This window comes from Phascolarctos cinereus, unplaced genomic scaffold (assembly GCF_003287225.1).
Source record: "Phascolarctos cinereus isolate Bilbo 61053 unplaced genomic scaffold, phaCin_HiC Scaffold_4;HRSCAF=312, whole genome shotgun sequence".
In the NCBI taxonomy this organism is placed as follows: domain Eukaryota; kingdom Metazoa; phylum Chordata; class Mammalia; order Diprotodontia; family Phascolarctidae; genus Phascolarctos; species Phascolarctos cinereus.
The window spans coordinates 508,917,841-508,938,535 of NW_027555847.1; the positions used below are offsets into that span (position 1 = coordinate 508,917,841).

General features: G+C 39.6%; 1 protein-coding gene across 9 annotated transcripts in view; it reads right to left on the minus strand.

Annotated features, from left to right (window-relative positions):
- The window catches only part of DLGAP1 (DLG associated protein 1), a 1,123,488-nt gene that overhangs the window by 66,242 nt on the left and 1,036,551 nt on the right, over nt 1–20,695 (minus strand). For all 9 annotated transcript variants that reach the window (XM_078153489.1, XM_078153491.1, XM_078153488.1 and 6 more), the window contains one exon: nt 8,574–8,665. In XM_078153489.1, coding sequence (XP_078009615.1) covers nt 8,574–8,665 — 92 coding nt within the window. The remainder of the gene's footprint in view (nt 1–8,573; nt 8,666–20,695) is intronic.

A 20,695-nucleotide genomic window follows, 5' to 3' on the forward strand; every position in this document is an offset into this window, starting at 1 on the left:
TGAACCAGCAGAAAGACAGGGTTCAGCAGTCTTATAGCCCAGGAAGCTTGGGGGAATTAATGGGAAAGGCCCCTCTTGCTCTGGGGGCCAGGAGAAATACAGGACGGGAGGTGTCACAGCAAGCCAGTGGCAAGCCCCACCTCAGCATACCAGATCCTGAGCCCCAAGCTGGTGGAGCAGGCAAGCACCAACACCAGGACCCACAGAGTACAGGCCTCTGTACAGGCAGGGGAACCGGTAGGCACCAGCTTGGAAAACCACCACATGTGCCTGCTTTCTCCAGCAGCCAAATCTCCCAGTACCTCAGCACAACTCTGGGAAGCACAACTCCAGGAGGCAAAGCTCCAGGCTGCCAGACATTCTCTAGCAGTCAAACATTTGAGTGCAAGGCCCAGGTGAGCAGGAGCCAAACATACCAGTGCAAGGCCTGGGTAAGCAGGCATCCCCCAGGCCCAGACTCTCCACCCCCACCCTGAGAGCTCCAGGGTTGCTGACCCCAGCCCAGTACCAGGTAAGCTGCCAGAACCCTACAGCTTCCAGCTGCCAACACCTGAGACCCCAGCACACAAAGCCAGTGACCAGGTCCCAGGCTCCCAGGACAAGAAAACAAATGGATGGCAAAATATCTGCTCTGGACTTAAGTAAGATGTTTGGTGAAAAGTGAATGTTTCTTTTAAGAGCAGTTACCTTGTTTCTGAACATTTCCACAACTGCACATATATTTGCTATATCAATGGCATAATTTCATTGTGACAGCAGAAACAGAGTCCCTGGGAAGTTGCACCCCACCGTCTTCACCGGTGAGGGCAGCCTAGGAGAATGGAAATAGAGCCCAACTTCCCATGGTATTCAAGGGTATCATGGCTACATGCAGACCTCATAAGGACATTTACCACATGCCATTTCTCCAGCTTTTTCTTTCTAGTCAGTCAGTTTCTGACTAGATTTTTTTTTTAAACCTGATGTTCTGTTCCTAACACTTAATAGGATTTCCCTTTGTTTGGTTTAGAACTAGGAAGAATGTCCTCTATTTACAAGACTGGACCTTTAGAAGATAAAGATTTAAGTAGCTTTGCCCATATTTGCTTCAGTCCCCAAAATGTGCAAGACTCAAAAAGTGATAGAGTACCTCTTTGTCTCCAGTTGGCTAATTCTTGTTGTTGTTCATAAATGTTTGGATCCTATCTTTTATCAGTAGGTTGACTTGGGGAGGTGTTTGATGGATAGCTATTTGCTATTCCGGGCAAAAATTACAGGTCTGTCCACTTTACCACCAGGGAATTAAAAACACAAACAACAACAAAAAAAGACTTACAGCAGTCATTAGGTAATGCCAAACTAGCTGACCCCTGCCGACTAGGACAGACAAAGCTCACCCCTGACTGAGTATTGTATAGGGCTCTCCAGTTTACCTACCCTCACAGAAGTAAAGTAGGAAATCTCCATTGGGTGTATTTTAAGACAATGGATTAGCTTTGTTTGTCTAGAAGTGAAACAGACATCAATTCCAGTTTAAAGGTGTTCATTTCCCTAAGGCTGGTTAAGTGAGTGGGGAAGAGTTAAACTAACTTTTTGGAGGAAACCTAGTTTTATAGTTATAAAGAACTCAGCAATAAGGACAACCTTCTACAAAGTTTTACTCTTTTTTCTAACGTCCAACTGACCTTTTAATAATACAACAAAAACGCTTATTAGAAGTTTTTTGGTTGCTGTTAAATAATAAGCAGATATAATGCAATATTTAGTAATCTTCTAAGCAGTCGGGCCAGCACCATCCCATTAATTCTTTAAAAATTGCTTCTACTAGTGGTGTGTTATGCTGATAGCAGTAGAAATAGATGTATGAAGGCTGATTACATTGCTGATATTTGTTTTTCACCTTAACTATAACATGCATGGTTGTGAAGCTGGTTTCCTCAACTTTTTACTTCAGAGATGCTCCCTGGTGAGAGAAAGTTATTTCAGAAAGAAAACTTAAGATGACATTGCAGACATGAAAAATAACGAGATTTCCTCTTGCAGAATCTATCATGCCTTGAGGTATTTCAGATTTCAAAGCATTTCCCTAAATGCCAAATTAAAGGAACATGGGTAAGAACAAATGGCTGAAAGGACCCATGATGAAAAATGCTATCCACCTCCAGAAAGAGAAGGATTGCACTCTGAGCGCAGATTGAAAGACATCTTTTTTTACTTTCTCTATTTTTCTTTTCATTTCTTTTTTTTGGTCTATGTTTTCTTTTATAACATGATTAATGCAGAAATAAATGTTTTGCATGACCTGTCATGCATAACTGATATCAAATTACTTGCCTTCTCAAGGAAGGGTATGCAGCAGGTGGGGGGAGGAAAAGAATTTGGAACTCAAAATGTTGAAATAATTTTTTTACATATAATTGGGAAATATTTAATGAAATAAATACTATGTGTATATGTACACACACACACATATATATAAAATATATATGTTAAAAGAACACACGGCTGGCTTAGAAAACAATGCAGATTTACTTTAAAATGCTCTAGCCCAGTGGTCTCCAAATTTTTTTGACATGTCACCTAACAGTATAAATTGTTTGTGCACACACTCCCGGTGTCTGTATACTAAATGTAGAGCTGGTCTTGGAGTCAGGGAGACTTGGGTTCAAGTCTGGTCTCTGAAATGAAGCAACTTTCTAAAACTTTTAAGTTGCAAAGGTCACAATATGCATGGAAAGAGGAATATTCACCCAGGAAGTTCCTCTACCAATGTAATCACAGACCCAGTCTTTATCACCATATAGATGCACTGCTGTACTAATAAGTCTACTATAAAACACACACCAAAACAAATTTTAAGAGGATGAGGTAAAGATGAAGTAAAATAAAAATATTATTTATCATCAGTATGCAAATCTTTGCTTTCACTAAGAATTATTTTAGTGAGAGCAATGTGATTGAATTGCTTTATTATTTTTCAAAATATTTTTATAGGAGCTCCTAAATTTCCTCAAAGAAAGATCCAAATCTCCACTGTCAACCTCTCAGAGTAGTGAGCTTCTATTTTATTTTTCTTCAGGATAGCTGTTGTCATTCTGTCATGTCTGACACTTTGTGACCCCATGGACCATAGCACACCAATACTGTCCAGGAAGTATTCTTGGCAAAGATGCTGGAGTGGTTTGCCATTTCCTTCTCCAGTGAAATAAGGCAGAGATTAAGTGACTTGACCCTGGGTCACATCTGAGGCTGAATTTGAACTCAGATCTTTCTGACTTCAGGCCCAGCACTGTATCCACTGAGCCACCTAGCTGCCTCCATCCAGAGAGCTAGATGACTTCTAATGAATGGAAATGGAAGAAAAAAATCATTTATTAGGTGCTTATGTTACAAAAATGAAGACTGTTGCTGCTATACATGTTTGAATTTTAATAGAGAATACAACACATATAGGGAAGTGATCCTTTGATTCAGAAAGTTACCAGGGGAAATTGTGGGAAGGGGAGATAGTGAGTAAGGGAGTACATCTCATTCAGGAACAAAGGCAGAGTTTATTTGATCAAGGTTCCTAATTTCAGAACTGGAACAGGGCAGGAAGGGTATGAGGCTACTGGCTAGCAGACTGTGAACAAAGTAGACGGAAAGGAGGGAGTGAAGTGAAGCATGTCTGGGGCTTTCCTGAATTAGTGTTCCAGGAGACTTGATTACCAATCTGGAGGCCCCAGGGCAAAAGTTCTTTCAGGATTTGGTCTCTGGTGACATATCCAGAGAATAGGGAAAGAAGGTCTCTTTTTGTTCTACATATATGATCATCAGGTAATGTATGTAACCTGTGATCATTTGACATACAGACCAAGTGAGGGCACCTGTGTCAATCTGTATAATAAATAGCAATGATCATTTAACTAATTAAAGGTTAATTTCTTTTTTTATTAAAAAAAACCAACTTTGTACCAACATTTATACTTTGTTTTCTCCCAAGTGCATCACGTACCAATCATACCTTGCACTAATCACATCCTGTTAATCAGCAGCTGGTTTACTGTAAACAAATACCAGGGCTAATTAGAATCCAGATCTTTCCCTTAGCAAGGAAAGCACATTGAGAGAGAACCTACTTGTTTTCAAAAGTCAGGTTATAAGAATTCTAGGCAAGAGAGAGAAGTTGATTGGAAGGAACCTCCTTAATTTATTGTGTCAACTGTTATCTAAAATATACAGGTAGGCATATTTCAGTAGCTATGCTAGAATGCTGATTGGGGGTTCAAATACCCCCTCTGACTCTGACTCTTGTCTGGGATTCTGGGCAAGTTGTTTAATCTCCCTTGACCTCAGTTTCATCATCAATATCGTAGAATGAGTGGCATAGACTAAATGGCTTCTGAGGTCCTTTCCAGGCCCGAGTGTATGAACTTTTCTGGAAGTACTGCCTGATTCTGTATCTTTCACCTTTATCCCACTGATAGATAAAAAGGCAAACACAATTCTTCAGGCACTTTTTTTTTTAAAGAAAATCATGCAATGAGCCAATCTCTAAGCTCTTAATCTGTGACATTTTTGGACATATTTGGTAGTTGCTCACATTCTTTTCTTCAGTCAGAGAGTTTTGTAGGAACACTTTGATCTTGGGCCACCTTCCCATCTTTCTTGTGTTTGGGGTATATCTAAACTGTTAGATTGTTGTTATCTTCTTCTTTTACAGGAGCTTCTAAATTTATCAGCAGATCTAGTTATTCATTCAAATGGTCCTCAGGTGGCTGCAATGGGGGAGTGATTTCCTCACAAGTCTCTGAAGAGCCCATGGCTTGAGTTAATATTTACCTGCAGACACTGGGTAGGAGCAACATCAGAGATCATATCCCGGATTGGTTCAAAGGGCCGTTCCACCTGCATACCCAGCCATTTTCCATTTTCTTTAGTTTCATCTGAGTGAGCTCTATAGCCTGGAATACTCGGCAGCCACACTTCAGCAGAATGATAAAGACAGTTCCTGAAGGGCTCAGACCAAGACTTAGAGTCCACATAGAAAACCGAGAGCTGTTTAAAGATGAAGTTTAAGCACCTCACTCTTTCTCTTACAACAGTCTATCAGTCCACAAGCATTTATTAAGTACTTGCTATGTGTTAAAATGAGCTAGGGACGGAAATGGCAAATCAGTCTAGTATCTTTGCCAAGAAAACCCCAAATGGAGCCACACATCCGACATGACTGAAAAACAACATGTACCCGGCACTGTACTAAGGGCTGGAGATATAAATTCAAGCAAAAAGAAAGGTGGTCCTTCTCCTGTATTCTAATAGGGGAAGACAACACATGGAAGAGGCACTGAGAAGTGAAGATGAGGAGCGGTACTAAGTCTGCAGAAGGAGGGATTGCTGGTCTGGACTATTGCTTAAAACAGAAATTCTGGAAAAACTACCAATGAGAGAGGGAGCCCACGGTAGCTGAATGAAGGGGGCAACTGAGGCATGGGGTCATAGTTCAGAGAAGGAGAGAAGGCCCGGTTGTGCCCTTTTCCAAACTAGTGGTTCTGGGAAGAACTAACCAATGGGAGAAGGGGCTTGCAGGAACAGTTTGAGGAGTAACTGAGGCACGGTGGTGAAATTCAGAAAACTAAACTGTAAGGAGTCGTCTGCAGAGCTGAGTAGGACACAGGAATCTGTCCCCTTCCCATTCTCCACCTTAATTTTCTGCCTCTTTCTCAATACCTTGATACTGATCCCAGTTAAGGACAATCTTTCTTTGGAAATAATTTCTACATTCACTCTCCTCTGGTTCATAGTGTCCTTGGATATTTCTACACTGATAGGGTTCTGTATCACTGACCTCTATTATTTAAAGCCCTTCACTCTCTGGTCCTAAAACTAACTTCGTAGCTTTATAACACGACTCCCTTTCACACACATTATGGTCTAGCCCTTCTGGCCTTCTTATCATTCCTCATACACGGCAGCCATTCTGCCCCGCTTTGTGCCTTTGTATGGACTGTTCCTTGCTACTGGAATTCACTCCTCCTTTACTTCTGCCTCTGTGAATCCTCAGTTTCCCTCAAAGCTCAGCTCAAGCACCAGCTTTTCCACAAAGTCTTTCTTTCTTGATCCTCCTAGCTGCAAGTGCCACCTCCCGCCTTACCTTGTATTTATTTTGTATATCATTACAGTTCATGTTTTATACACACACACACACACACACATACACACACACCCCTCCAGGAGGGCAGGGGCTGTTGCATTTATGCTATTGTATCTGCAGGGCCTTGCAGAGTGACTGGTATACAGCAGGTGCTCATTGACGGGTTGACTGTCACCTTCCACCATCCTTGATGGGCTTCACATCCTAGCTTCCCTGGTTCCAAGAGTGGCCAGGCTGCCCTGGACTCGGCTCTACCTTCAGCTTCTACCTCGTCGGCTGTTCCTATTGCCTCTACATTGTCAGGGTGCTGGCCCCAATCTGGCTGCTGCCTGCCCTGGACCTTTCATTCAGCCTACATCTATTTTCATGGCCCCCAATTCCCATGATGGGCCCCATGCTACACATTCCCCTTAAACCAAGTGAGAGCATACTCTAAATCCTATGATCCTAATACTTGCATTACCCACCTCACAGTTTTGTTGTGAGGAGAAAACTTTGCAAACCTTCAAGTGCTATGTAAATGCGAGTTATTACTTTTCCACTATATAAATAACACCCTTCCTGTGTTTCATTTTCTTCATTTAGAAAAAGGATTAGCACCTATGGCTCTTTGGCAAGACCCAGTCCTGCAAATAGCCTGAATTTTCCTTTCCATGTAGGGGGAAGCCAGCTGACAAAGTAAGATGGAATGTTTTAGGTGAATTTATGAGCGGCCAGGCAACTGTTCTGCACCCTTCTGCAAGGGTGCAGCTGCTTTGTAAATGCCTTGGGCAGTAGAGAAGCAAAAGGGGAGGGAAAAGATTACAGTGATTTCCTAGTGCTTATTTTAGGAGAGATTTTCTTGGGTAGCATATGTCTACACACTGTAAGCATGCTGAGCAAGCCTGTTCCCCCTCGGCTCCTGGTCACTGATTAGCCTGAGTTGGTAGAGGATAGGCATCCTTTGATGCACCCCAGCTTATGCCAGTGAGTAGACTAAGAGAATACTCCAGGCAAGATAGTGCTGGGGAAGAAGAAGACAGAGGGCTTCTTTAATTCAACTTTAACAAGATGTACTCGGCATTTATTATGTGCAGAGCACAAAGACAGGTGAAGAGCAAGATTAAAAATTTGGATGAGACTTGGTACCTGTCTCATGCCAACAGTGACATGGAATTGATAGTGGGGGCAGAATATATTACATATACGTAGAGATCCACAAAAAGTTATCTTTAAGTGCATAAGAGAAAATAAAGTATTATTTGGAGTTGGGATGGAGGCAAGGGAGACTTGATATTAAATGAATTCCTGGGGAATGTTGCTTTTGATTTGGGCTTGAAGGGCCAGGTAGGATTTCTCAACCCATGGAGAAGGTAGAAAACGTATGAGGAGAAAAGGTGGACTGGTCATGCAGGGAGTTTGAGAGACAACAGATGGATAGCTGGAGAGCTGCATGGATCCCCACGCACAATTAAAAAACAGAAGAAAGCCTCTAATATATCGGATGGATCCTTTATGAAGGATTTATGAAACGGCATGGATGAAAGTTGTTAAGAGCTTCTGGCTGAGTTGTAATCTGCACATTAGAGGGAGGGTCCATAATGAGGTGACTATGGAGCAACTGAAGCATCAAGGCACTAAGTATGAAGAGTTTAGGGTGGGAAGGGGGGAGGGAAAGGGAATAAGTATGGAGGAGGGCAAAGGAGGACATTCCAGACACAGAGAATAGTGTGAGCAAAGGCACATGGGAAGGATGGCTCAGATTATGTTTGTTATTGTTGTTGAGCCATTTCAGGCATGTCTGACTCTCTGTGACCTCATCTGGAGTTTTCTTGGCAAAGATAGTAGAGTGGTTTGTCATTTCCTTCTCCAGCTCATTTTACAGATGAGGAACTGAGGCAAACAGGGTTAAGTGACTTGCCCAGGGTCACACAGCTAGGAAGTGTCTGAGGCCAGATTTGAACTCCTGAAAATGAGTCTTTCTAATTCTATTTAGCAAGAAGCCATTTCATTTGGCTAATGTACAGAGTTTAGCACATATATAGAGTAGCACATGTAGAGCGAAGTAGTATGAGAGAAGATTAGAAAAGTAGAATGACTCCATAATATGGAGAGCATTGAATGCCAGGCTGTTTGAACTTTACTAAACTGGGTAATAAGGAGTCACTGAATAGTTCTGAGAAAAGGAATAAAATGACCAGCTTCAAGTGGAGCAGCATGTATATGTGTGCATATGAGTGTCGGCATGTAGATAATGTCAGGAAAAGAAGGGGAATCTCTCCTCTTTGTCCATCCCAATACAATGGGCTCCACAGTGGAGGGGCAAGAGGGTCAGCCATCGCCACTCCAGATACAGTTGCTGAGTAACTACTCAGAGCTGGGGAAATTTGTCCACTTTGCAGAGATCATGTAGGAAAAAATATCTGTGAAAGACTTGCCAAATATTAATGTTAAATAAGAAAGTTAGTGGGTATTTACTCACCATTTCTCCTCTTCTACTTGGACTCCTATGGACTGGAACTTACTGGTTACTTTATTTTCCCCTGCTTTGACTGGTTCATCAACATCATCAACCTGAAGAAAGAATCAGATAAGTAGAGATGCTCAATAATTACATTATATTTCATCAGAAAAACCTCAAGTATATACATGTATGTATATATGTATATATCCATATGTATATGTACATATACATATGGATATATACATATACATATATACATATACATACACATATGAACTTCAGAATCTGCAGAACCGATTAAAACCTGAAAGGTGTCTCAGAGATCATCTACACCTTCATTTCCATACAAGGAAACTGAGATTCAAAGAGCTTAGGTGACTTGCCCAAGGTCACATACATAGTAAATCACAGAGTTAGGATTTGAATCCAGTTTCTGATTCAAAATCCAACCCTCTTCTCCATTGTACCACACTGTCTACTGCTTTCTGTTGAAAGATCTGTCTTTATACTTTCTTGGAGCCATCACTCTTCTATTAAGTCACCCATTCCTTCCTTCTCCAACTAAAGGAAAAGTCATTCTGTTTACTCACCAAATTCCAGTAAGTTTACTGGTAGGTACTGACATTTCTTCCATACATTCTTAAAGAATGTGCATTTAAGCCCTCTCCATTAAAGCTCTATTTTGTTACTTCCTTCTGACAGGACTGTGATTCTGGATTCTTGAAGGCTAGGCTAGTAGATAGAAGGTAGGTTCCAGCAGGTACTAACAATTTAAAAAGATTTGAATATAGACTATCATTGGTGTGTCTATATAGCCTATTACTGAAAAGCTTATCACCAGAAGGTTGACTATCAAAGTAAATGACAATTCTTTTGGCCTTATAAAGTCATGGATATAGTCTACTAAATTATATCTAAGGTTCCTTCTAGCCCTGGATCTATTCTACTAAGGCATAGAAAGGTTGTAATATGTATTGATGAAGAGAGCACCCTTGACAATGGAATCGTGGATTCTGGAAATGCTGAAAACTTTATCCCTTTAAGAATGAGTAATTTAAATTTGTCTGCTGTAGATAGACCCTCAGACTCATAGAATTACAGGCCTCCATAGGACTTTATTAATTCTTTGGATTAGCCTGGGATGTGCCTGGGGGATGCAGATATAGACTACAAAAGAAACACAGCCCAAAAAGAGGGAACTATTTAGGGGCAGCTAGGTGGTGCAGTGAATAGAGCACTGGCCCTGGATTCAGGAGGACCTGAATTCAAATTCAGCCTCAGACACATAACACTTACTAGCTGTGTGACCCTGGACAAGTCACTTAACCCCATTGTCTAGCCAAAAAAAAAAAAGAGGGAACTATTTATAAACCGTTTTTGTCATTAGAGTTAGTAGAGAAGATTTTTATAGTCAGGGAGACTTCTTTTGGTGGAACTGATTAGGTTTTTTTTTAAATGTCAGCTTCTCAAGTGACCAATTTTTTTTTTTTTGCAAGAAAGGAATTGCCCTTTAAATATAAATCCAGAGCCACTCAGCAGATATGAAAATGTTGTGAGATACACACACGCACACACACACACACACACACACACACACATATACATACACACAAGAAACTGGCTTATTTTAAAATGAACAGCATGTCTAAAAAATGGCAAAATCATGCGTGTCCCAGTTGTGGAGCAGGAGGGGAAATTAAGGTCATTTACACCACTTAGTTCTAGTTTGAGATAAGTCTATTGACAGGTCAGTTACTTTTATATACTTCCAAAAGTCTCTCTATAAACTTAATTAGCCATTTTCAGATTGTCTCACTCCTGAAAATAAACATATTACCTCATTGAGCTCCAACATCTGCATTTTTATATTTATATTATTATATTTATCAGATTACATAGTGTATTTGAGGAATTTTGTAGAGGTAGCTAGGTGGCACAGTGGATAGTGCACTGGCCCTGAGGTCAGGAGGACCTGAATTCAAATCCAGCCTCAGACATTTACCTAGCTATGTGACCCTGGGCAAGTCATTTAACCCTAATTGCCTCTACCCTTATCAATGTACAGTATTATTGGCACAACAAATAACTTGATGTTCTAAATTATTTCCTTAAAGAATTCATAAAGCTGCAGACTACTTTTATAGCACGTGAAATGTTGAGCTTGAGGAGGTTTAACTGGATTACCTCATTTATTAAATGTCAACATTTACTGGCCAAGCAGGAAGTAAATCAGACACAGTGAATACCTGGCAAGGGGAGGAGGGACACATTGATCAGAAAGCTAGAGGGGATATCGGTGCATAGGAGAATCATAGAAAGAAGCCCCTTGAAGTGATAAACTTGTTTCAAGTGCTGAAAAAAAGACTGCCCCCTGTATTAGGAGGAGGTAAGCTCTCAGGTGGATCTATCATTTCTGATGTATTATAATATATTCAACATAACACAAAATAGAACATGACCTCAACCCTATTTTCATCAAAAGTTTGCAAACTTAATCTATTTTGGGGGGTGGGAGTAGGAGGGGGACTTTTCTTTCTGGTGGAAACGTATGTCTGATTCAGCCACTGATGTCAGGGGATTCTCTTTACAGCCAAATTTGCCAGCTTGCATCTTTTCTATAATTAGTTCTGCACAGGTTTATGGCACTTAAGCCTATTGTATTCATTTGCACGTTTCAAATAGATTCCTCATTTAGACTGCTCCTCAAGGGTACAGACTTTCCTCCATGATCCTGTCAGGATCTGCCTTTAATCCTCCCACACACACTCTGGCACTCCTCACTGGAACCAGGTGAGAGCCCACTTACTTGCCTTTACCTGTAGGTCCTAGGTTGGCTACACCTGGGGATTATCTCCTGCTCTAGCATGACAAACATAAGAAGTTCCTGTATGGGAGGTAGTGGGGGGAGGTAAAGAAGTTTGCTTCAGTATCAAGGCTGATTTACTTCAATTTGTCCCAGGTCACCAAGTATTTGTTGAGTGCTTCTATTTTCAAGTGCTATTGAGATGGGAATGATGCCATCCCTGCCCTGAGCCAGGCTGTAATAGTGAATGGGACCAGGCAAGCACATAAATAATTATAATTATAACAGATTTTGATGAATGCAGGATGATGCGGTGGTAAGAGCTCTGGATTTGGAGTCAGAGCACCCAAGTTTGCATTCCAGCTCTCCTTCTCACTACCGCTCTGACCTTGGGTAAGACAGGTAAGATCTCTGGGATGGTTTTCCCACCTGTAAAATGAAAGGATCTGACTAGAAGTACTTTAAATTTGCCTCCAGCTCTAAACCTATGATGCTATGATCAATCAATTATTAAACTTTTATTATGTGCCTACTGTAAGTCAGGCACTAGGGGTACAAAGACAGAAGTAAAATACAGTCCACACCTAGGGGTGAAATTTACCTCCCTCAGGGAGACAGCAGGTGCATATGTATGCATATGAGAATAGATACAAGACAATTTTAGCGAGAAGGCATTAGCATCTGAGGGAATCACGAGAAGTTTCATGTAGAAGGTGGTGTTTGAGATGAGTCTCAAGGGAAACTAGGAATTCTAAGACATGTGGATGAAAAAAGGAGTGCCTTCCAGGCATGGGAAAGAGCCAGTGCAAAGGTGGGGAGATGGGAAATGGACTACCACGTATGAGGGACAGTAAGAAGGCCCGTTGCTGAAGTCATAGTATGTGTGAAGACAAATGACATGCAAATAAGACTGGAAAGGTAGTTTTGGGACAGATTGTGAAAGGCTCACTTTAAAAACATGACTTTATATATGATTCTAGCAGTATCAAACAGGACAATGACACTGTTGGACTTAATGCTTTTGGAAAATTATTTTGGCAGCTGTGAGGAAGATGGATTTTAGTGGAGAGAGATTTGAGGAAGGGGGACTGATTAGTAGGCTACTGAAATAGTACAAGGAAGAGGTGATGAGGGCTTGCCCTAGGAGGATGTCTGTATAAGCAGAGAGTTGTGGAAGAGGAAACAAATTTGGCAAACAATTGGATATGTGGGGTGAGTGAATGTGAAGAGTTGACTTTGGCACTTGGGTTTAGAATCTGGGTGACTGGAAGGATGGTGGTGCTCTCTTGACACAAATAGGGATGTTTAGAAGAGGAAGGAGTTTTGGGGAAAAGATAATTAGTTCTGTTTTAAATATATTGAACTAGAGATGACTTTGGGATGCCCAGTTTTCAACATTTAATAAATTCTTTATGATGAGGAACTAGGCTTCATGGGATTCCTCATGCTTCCTAAAGAGTACCTGTGCTAATGTGATGTAAAGAACTGAAGCCAAGTGACCCTTGGTAAGTCACTTAACCCAATTGCCTCACCAAAAAAACAAAAAACAAAAAGAAGAACTGAAGCCAAGAGCTATGTGTGTTCAGAGGAGAAGAAGGTCATACTCAGTTTGGAGTATTAAGAAAGGGTTTGGGGCAGCTAGGTGGCGCAGTGGATAGAGCACTGGTCTCAGGAGGACCTGAGTTCAAATCCGGCCTCAGACCAAACACTTGACACTTACTAGCTGTGTGACCCTGGGCAAGTCACTTAGCCCCAATAGCCCCCCCCCCAAAAAAAAAGAAAGGGCTTATTTAAGGCAGTAACATTTGAAATGAAACTTGAAAGATAGGTAGGTTTTGATAGGTGCAGAAAATAAGAACATCAATAAATCAGCAATTATTTATTAAGAACCTATTATGTGACACAAACTGTGCTAGCTGCTGTGAATACAAAGACAAAATTGAGAGTTCTTACCTTCAAGGAACTTACATTCTGGGGGTGGTGGTGGTGGTGGAGACGACATGATCCTAAATAAGTATGTTCAGAATAAATACGAGGAAATTTTAGGTGGGGGAGCACTAGTAGTTGGGGGTATCAGGAAAAGTTTCAAGTGGAATGTGGTGCTTGAACTGAATCTTAAAGAAAATAAAGGATGTAAGAGGCAGAAGGCAGGAGGGAGGAAAGGAGTACATTGTAGGCATGTGGACAACAAGCCAGTGCCAAAGTATAGAGAAGTAAGTAAGTAAGAAAGAAGGTGAGTTTGGCTGCATTGTAGACCGTAGGAAAGGGAGTAATGTCTAAGTCTAGAAATTAAGTTTTTTAGGGGGAGTGGTCACGTTCTGTAAAGCTTTAAATGTTAAACAAAGGTATTTATATTTTATACTAGAGGCCAGCAACTTAGTCAGCCTCTGCTTGAAGAGCTTCACCAGTGATGGGACTTCAGTTCTAGGAAAGCAACTATTCCATTGTTGGACAGCTCCAAGTGTTAGGTTGCTTTTCCTTGTATTTGGTGGTCTCTGTGTCTTCTATAGGACAGCTAGGTGATGCAATAGATAGAGTGCCAGGCCTGAAGTCAGGAAGTGAATTCAAATCCTGCCTCAGACACTTACTAGCTATGTGATCCTGGGAAAGCCACAACCCTGTTTGCCCCAATGTACAATGAGTTGGAGAAAGAAATGGCAAACCACTTCAGTATCTTTGCCAAGAAAACCTCAAATGAGGTCATGAAGAGTCACATACAAGGGAACACCAACAGTGACTTCTACCCATTGCTCCTGATTGTCCTCTGGGAAGCAAGAAGATTAAGTCTTCCAGGTGACAGGTCTTCAAATATTAAAAGACCTTGATTTCTTCTCTTTTCCAGGCTACAGATCCTTAGTTTCTTTAACCTGTCTTTTTAAAACATGTTTTTGAGTCCTTCACTATCCTGATCACTCACTTTTCCAGATGGCCACTGTCCTTCCTATGTCAGTGTCCAAGAGATGAAAGCGTAATCAGAATAAAGGGCTATGGAACCCAAAGGAGAATTGCCTATCAGAGATGGGATAAACAATCGTCAAACGCTGCAGAGATGGCAAAAAGGAGTCCCACCAGACTTGTCAGTTAGCTCACCAGTCACCTTAGAGAGACTAGTTTTGGTAGAGTTGGGTGAGTGGGATTAGATTTGTCAGATATTAAGAAGTGACTGGTGAGGAAGGGAAACCTGTGAATGTATATGATTCTTTCATGAAATTTTTCAGTGAAAGGGAATAAAAACAACAAAGCAATGGTTTCAGTGGGTAGTAGAATCCAAATGGATTTTAAATTCCTTAAGGCAGGAACTATATTCTCCATAGTAGCTAAGGCCAGTCATTTGTTAGGGTAGCATAGGATCACAGATAACAGAGAAGGACAATATCTTCGGAGTCATCTAGTTCAACCCTTTCATTTTACAGCTGAGAAAATTGAAGTCTAGAGAGGTCCAAGTTGACATACTGAAGTGAAAGGGCAGCTAGGTGGTGCAGTAGATAGAGCACTGGCACCGGATTTGGGAAATCTGGCTTCAGACACACAACACATCTAGCTGTGTGACCCTGGGCAAGTCACTTAACCATATTGCCTAGCCAAAAACATGCTGAAGTGACAGAGCCAAGATTTGAAACCAGGTCATTTTTTGCACCCCATTGCCAATCCATAAATCATAGACTATTAGAATTGAAAAGGACCTGATATTTTTCCCTTTTATTACGATTCTTCTATTACAACCTGACTAATGTGGAAATATGATTAATAAGGTTGTACATGTATAACCTATATCAGATTGCTTGCTGTCTTGGGGAGGGGGGTAGAGAGAGAGGGAGAAAAATTTGGAACTCAAAATTTTTAAAAGTGAATGTTAAAAGCTATCTTTACATGTAATTGGAAAAAAAAACCCAAAATGCCTTTAAAAAAAAAAGGACCTGAAAGATTACCTAGTCCAACTTCATTGTTTTTGAGAAACTTGCTCACAGGGGTTCATCGTCCGACATTTCCTACAGGGTCTAAATAATACTTTTATCGACATCTTTTTATTTTATTTAAAATTTTTGTTTTATTATATTTTTCTTTTTGTTTTTATTTTATTTCCCCCTCTATCCTTTTACCTCATCTCTTCCAGAAACCCATTTTTATAACAGATTTCTTAAAATATCTAAATAACATCCACTCAAATTTGTTCTTTAATCTTCCAAACCCCAAATAAAGTATATTTTATGATAATAATTATTATGATGATAATGACAACAACCACCATTTGTACAGTGCCTATGTGCTAGGCATCTTTACAATTATTATCTCTAACAGCCATTTCCATAAATCAGATTTATACAAACAGAGCACCTGCCAACTTCTTTAGGATTTCCTGATTACTCTCCTAAGTCTTCTTTGATGAATAACTTGACATTTTGTTCTTTTTCAACATTCATGCAAGTATTGATTCAGCCAGGCCAAGGTAGTCATGGAACTTCATTGTTGTTATTCCATCAAGACCAACTCTTTGTGACTCCATTTGGGGTTTTCTTGGCAAAGATGCTGGAGTGGTTTGCCATTTCCTTCTCCAGCCCATTTTACAGATGAGGAAGAGGGTTAAGTGACTTGGCCAGGGTCACACAGCTAGTAAGTGTCTGAGGTCAGATTTGAACTTACAAGAGGAGTCTTCCTTCCTTCTGTGTGGGGCACTCTATCCATTGTACCACCTAGCTACTCTATGGAACCTCATGCCCTACCTTTTTAAATTTAGTTTTTATCTGGGCACTGTTTTTTTTTAGGGTTTTTGTTTTGTTTTTACAAATATTCAAGTTGGAGTTATCAATAACAAATAGTAGTTCTGTTCACTTCTTTGCTTAATACTTAATACCAGGGGAGACATAAGTGTAAAAGCTTCTTTGCAATTACTTGATCATACTGAAAGTTTCCCAAAAGATACCTTCCACAGGTGAAGACAAAGAAAAGAGAACACAGAAAGGGCTTCTTTTCAAAGTAATTTGACAATGAGCCTATAATAAGATCATCTAGCTATTGTACAATTCTTTCACCGATGTGTTTGTCACCTTTTTCTTTCCTTTTTGTCTTTTCTTATCAATTAAAAGAATTAATAAGATTCTCCATTTTGAAATTGCAGCCACTATCCACATCCAAAGAAAGAATTATGGAGTTTGAATGCAGATCGAAGCATACTATTTGCTATTTTTTTCCCTTCTATTGTGTTTTATTTCTGGTGGTTCCTCCTATTGGTTCTAATTCTTACTTACAACATCACTGATGTGAAAATATATTTAATAGGAATGTATACATATAGCCTATATCAGGGAGGTGGGGAGAGAGGGGGAGAAAAATTTAAAACTCAAAAGCTTAATGGAAGTGATTGTTGATAAATCAAAATAAATTAATTTTTTAAAAAAGAAGAAAAAAAAAGAAATTGCAGCACAGGTTGCTTTTCTAGGGCTTGAAAAGTTTTGTTTCTTAAGATTCAAAAAATTAACAGGTTAATTAAATCAAATATGTCCCTATCGTGTTAGAAACAGGGAAAAACTGGAGGGAGTTGGGAGAAGAAATTCCATTGTACTTGATCAATCCCATGTTTCTCTTTGGTTCAGCTAAAAGTTTTCAGGCATGGATTCTCTTTAAAAAGTAGGGACTTGAGAACCCTAGCTTCTAAGGAAACGGGTAGAGTGGCCTGTGTCTTAAGGGTTAGCATTATACTTTTTTAGGTCTTGTCATTATTATACCCTATCCAATGTGGTAATATTAAATTGGATTAATGAGTTATCATTTTAACTGAGATTTTGTTTATTGTTACCAGATGATGACAATGAGTATTTCAATGTCCTGAGGTCCAGAATTGATTAATCAGCTCTTGACAACTTTAATGATTTCTATATACTTGTGTACTATTATGATTGTTGTGGGGTTTTTTTAAAGATTTTTTTCATGTGCTTATTTAAAACATATTGTTGGAAATATATGGCAACAATCAAACTGACCATGTACATTTCTGAACCTAATTGAAATATACAAAGGAACTTTGTACTGTTTGTTGAATCAATGAATCTATCATTTAAAAAAAAACAATAATAAAAATGTGGTTTCTTAAGATAGTCTGAAATTATTGCTGGGGGAATAAAGGCTAGGGATTTGGCAAAATATACTTGAGGGCCATGACAGGCAGTGCGGTTTAGTTGGAAAGACACTGGAGTAGGAGACGGGTTCAAATCCCAACTCAGGTCCATATTAGCTTGGTGAACCTGGGCAAGTAATTTAATTCCTCTGGACCTCAGTTTCTTCATCTGTAAAATAAAGAGGTGGACACAATGGCCTCCAAGGTCCCTTCTTGTTCTAAATCTATAACTGTATGGTCTTCAGTCAAGAATTTTGAGGAAATTATCCCTGAGGAAGCAATAACAGAAGTGATGCTATCACTCTAACATTAAGAGTATAATCTTAGAAACAGAAAATATAAACCACTTTTATTACAAATAAAAACTTTAAGCAAGTATTTTTAAAACAATTTCCCAGAGTGGCCATGAAGTTGGAGGGAAAAATGGCTTAGAGCCAGGCAAACTGGGTTCAAATATAAGCTCTACCATTTTATTAGCCAAGTTACCTTGGCCAAATCATTCTTCCTCCATGGACTTTACTTTTCTCTTCTGCGAAATTAGAGGGCTGGACTAGACAATATCTAAGGCTCTTTCTAGCTCTAGCAGTCTTTAATTCTAAGATAACAGAAGATCTTACCTCTGCGGGCATAGGCAATAGCATGGTACAATAGAAAGAATGCTGGATTTGGAATCAGAAGACCTAGGTTTAAATCCTTTTTTTGCCTTTTTTTTTATTGGAGAGGCAATCAGGGTTAAGAGACTTGCCCAGGGTCATACAGCTAGTAAGTGTCATGTGCCTGAGGCCAGATTTGAACTCAAGTCCTCCTGACAAGGCCGGTGCTCTATCCATTGAGCCACCTAGTTGCCCCCTAGGTTTAAATCTTGGCTGTGCTTTTTACTACCTATGGCTACGGGCAAGTCAATTAATCTCTTTGGGCCCCAGGTTCCTTATCTGTAAAAAGAGGTGACCTCTAAGGTCTCTTCTAGCTCTACATTGATAACTCTATAATCCTGTTGCCTAAAAATCACTTAACCTTTCCATGCCCAGGCAACTCTCTAAGACTATGAGTTATAGATGAGTTACTGATTTACTTAGAGAAGAGAGTATTCCACATGACTGAAAATTCAGCCCAGCCCCCGCCACCCCTCTGGGAAAAAAAAATGGCAGTGAGAGGGTTTGACTAAAGTATAATTTTGTTTTAATCTTCACTCATAGTATTACAATTAGAGTCTATTTCTGTTGCTCGAAAACACAGTACGGCATAGCAATAAGCCAATTGATAATAAATGAAAAAACAATTATGGCAGGAATTGCTAATACCTAGGTGGCCAAGGAGCTTGTGTTTCTAATAATACTGGCCTCTTTTAAAGTGTCAATTAGGCCCTTTAAAAAAGTCTGTGGAATTCATTAAATTGATCAATGAACTGATTAGTAATAAGTATAAATCCCTTTCATCCAGATATACCATGCTAGGCCTATTCCCCAAAGAGTTAAAAGACAGAGGAAGAAGACCCAAATACACAAAAAATATTTATAGTGGCTCTTTTCATAGTAGCCCCAAACTGGAAACTAAGGGGGTTCCCACCTATTAGAGAATAGATAAACAAATTATGATACATTAACATAATAAAGTACATTGTGCCATAAGAAATGGATAGTTTCAGGGGAAACTAGGAAGATATTTATGATGCAGGGTGAGAAGAGAATTAAGAGCATAGTTTATGCCCTGTGATAATATTATAAAGAAAAACAACTTTGAAAGACTTCAGAACTCTGATCAATGCAATGATCAGCCATGAGTCCAGAGGACTGAAGATAAAATGTGCCAGCTTCCTGACAGAGGTGATAGACTTAAAATGCAGAACAACATACACTTTTGGATACAACCATTGTGGAAATTTGTTTTGGTTGAACTTTGCCAATTTGTTATAAGGGTTTTATTTTTTCATTTTAAAACTAGGTATTGGGGTTGGAAAGATAATAAATGCTTGTAGAAAAATAATACATAAGTAGATAGGTACATAGATAAATATATAGGCTCTCTGGTGGATAGAGTTCTGAACCTGCAGTTATCAAAACTTTAGTTCATATGTGGCCTCAGACACGTACTAGCTGTATAACCCTGACAAGTCATTTTTTGAAATCTCTGCCTCAGTTTCCTCATCTGTAAAATGGAGATAATAATAGTGCCTATCTCCCCAGGTTGTTTTAAGGACAAAATGAGATAACATTTGTAAAGCATTTTGCAAACCTTAAAGCATGATACACATGCTAGTTAGCTATTATTATTACCATTATCAACACTATTATTATTATTATTTACTAAAAATCACCACTTTCTACAGGAAATTACCTGTGTCTTTATACTCAAAGACACATGTGAACAAATCCATGTCTCGTTATTCCTAAGTATTCCACATCTATTTCCTGTAAAAAGGAGTAATAATAATTCTTATTTGAAATATGTTTAATGCACTAGGCATTACTAAGAGTATACTTTGTACATATTCCCACTAAAATCCTATTCTGACACCTGATTGTGGAATGGAGGTGACTAGGGATTCTCAAAAGTTGTGCTAGCACAGCATAGATCCTATTTAGATGGAAAAGTTTGGAATATGAGCCTCATGATGGGTTGGGTGTGTGTCTGAGAACCAGCCTGGCTAAATTCACTGAGGCTCTAAAGATTGGCCATTAAATTCTGAATTGCTTTTAACCACAGCAACTCATGAAACAGAGCTAAGGACCCAGCATGGTGAAACCTGATATTTATAATCTACTTGTACAATTATAGTCTAAGCAGCTCTAGTAAGACTCGGGACCTAAGGGGACTTCAGGATCCCAACCTGCATGTCCCAGCAGTAAGCTAACACTGATTAGCCTATACACACCCACAGACACAGATGTATTACCTATTTCTGCTGATGTTTAGGAGAGAACAGTAAACTATACTTAGAATGAGTATGACACATGTCCTCCTTTACTTCTGGGAATATTTGATAACTTAGAAACACTCATGAATTTGATTCATAACAGCATTTAAAAATTGATTATTACGGACAATGGGAAACTGTCAGAGATCATTTAAGAGTAGGTTACAGAGTTTTAATTGCAAATTCAAGCATCCTAACATTTATAAAATAGAATGTCTTCCTTGGCAAAAGATATTCTCACTCACCAAATCATATGTGGTTTGTGAGTAATCTTATCAGGCTGGAGCGAATGTAACTGCAATAAAGAACTG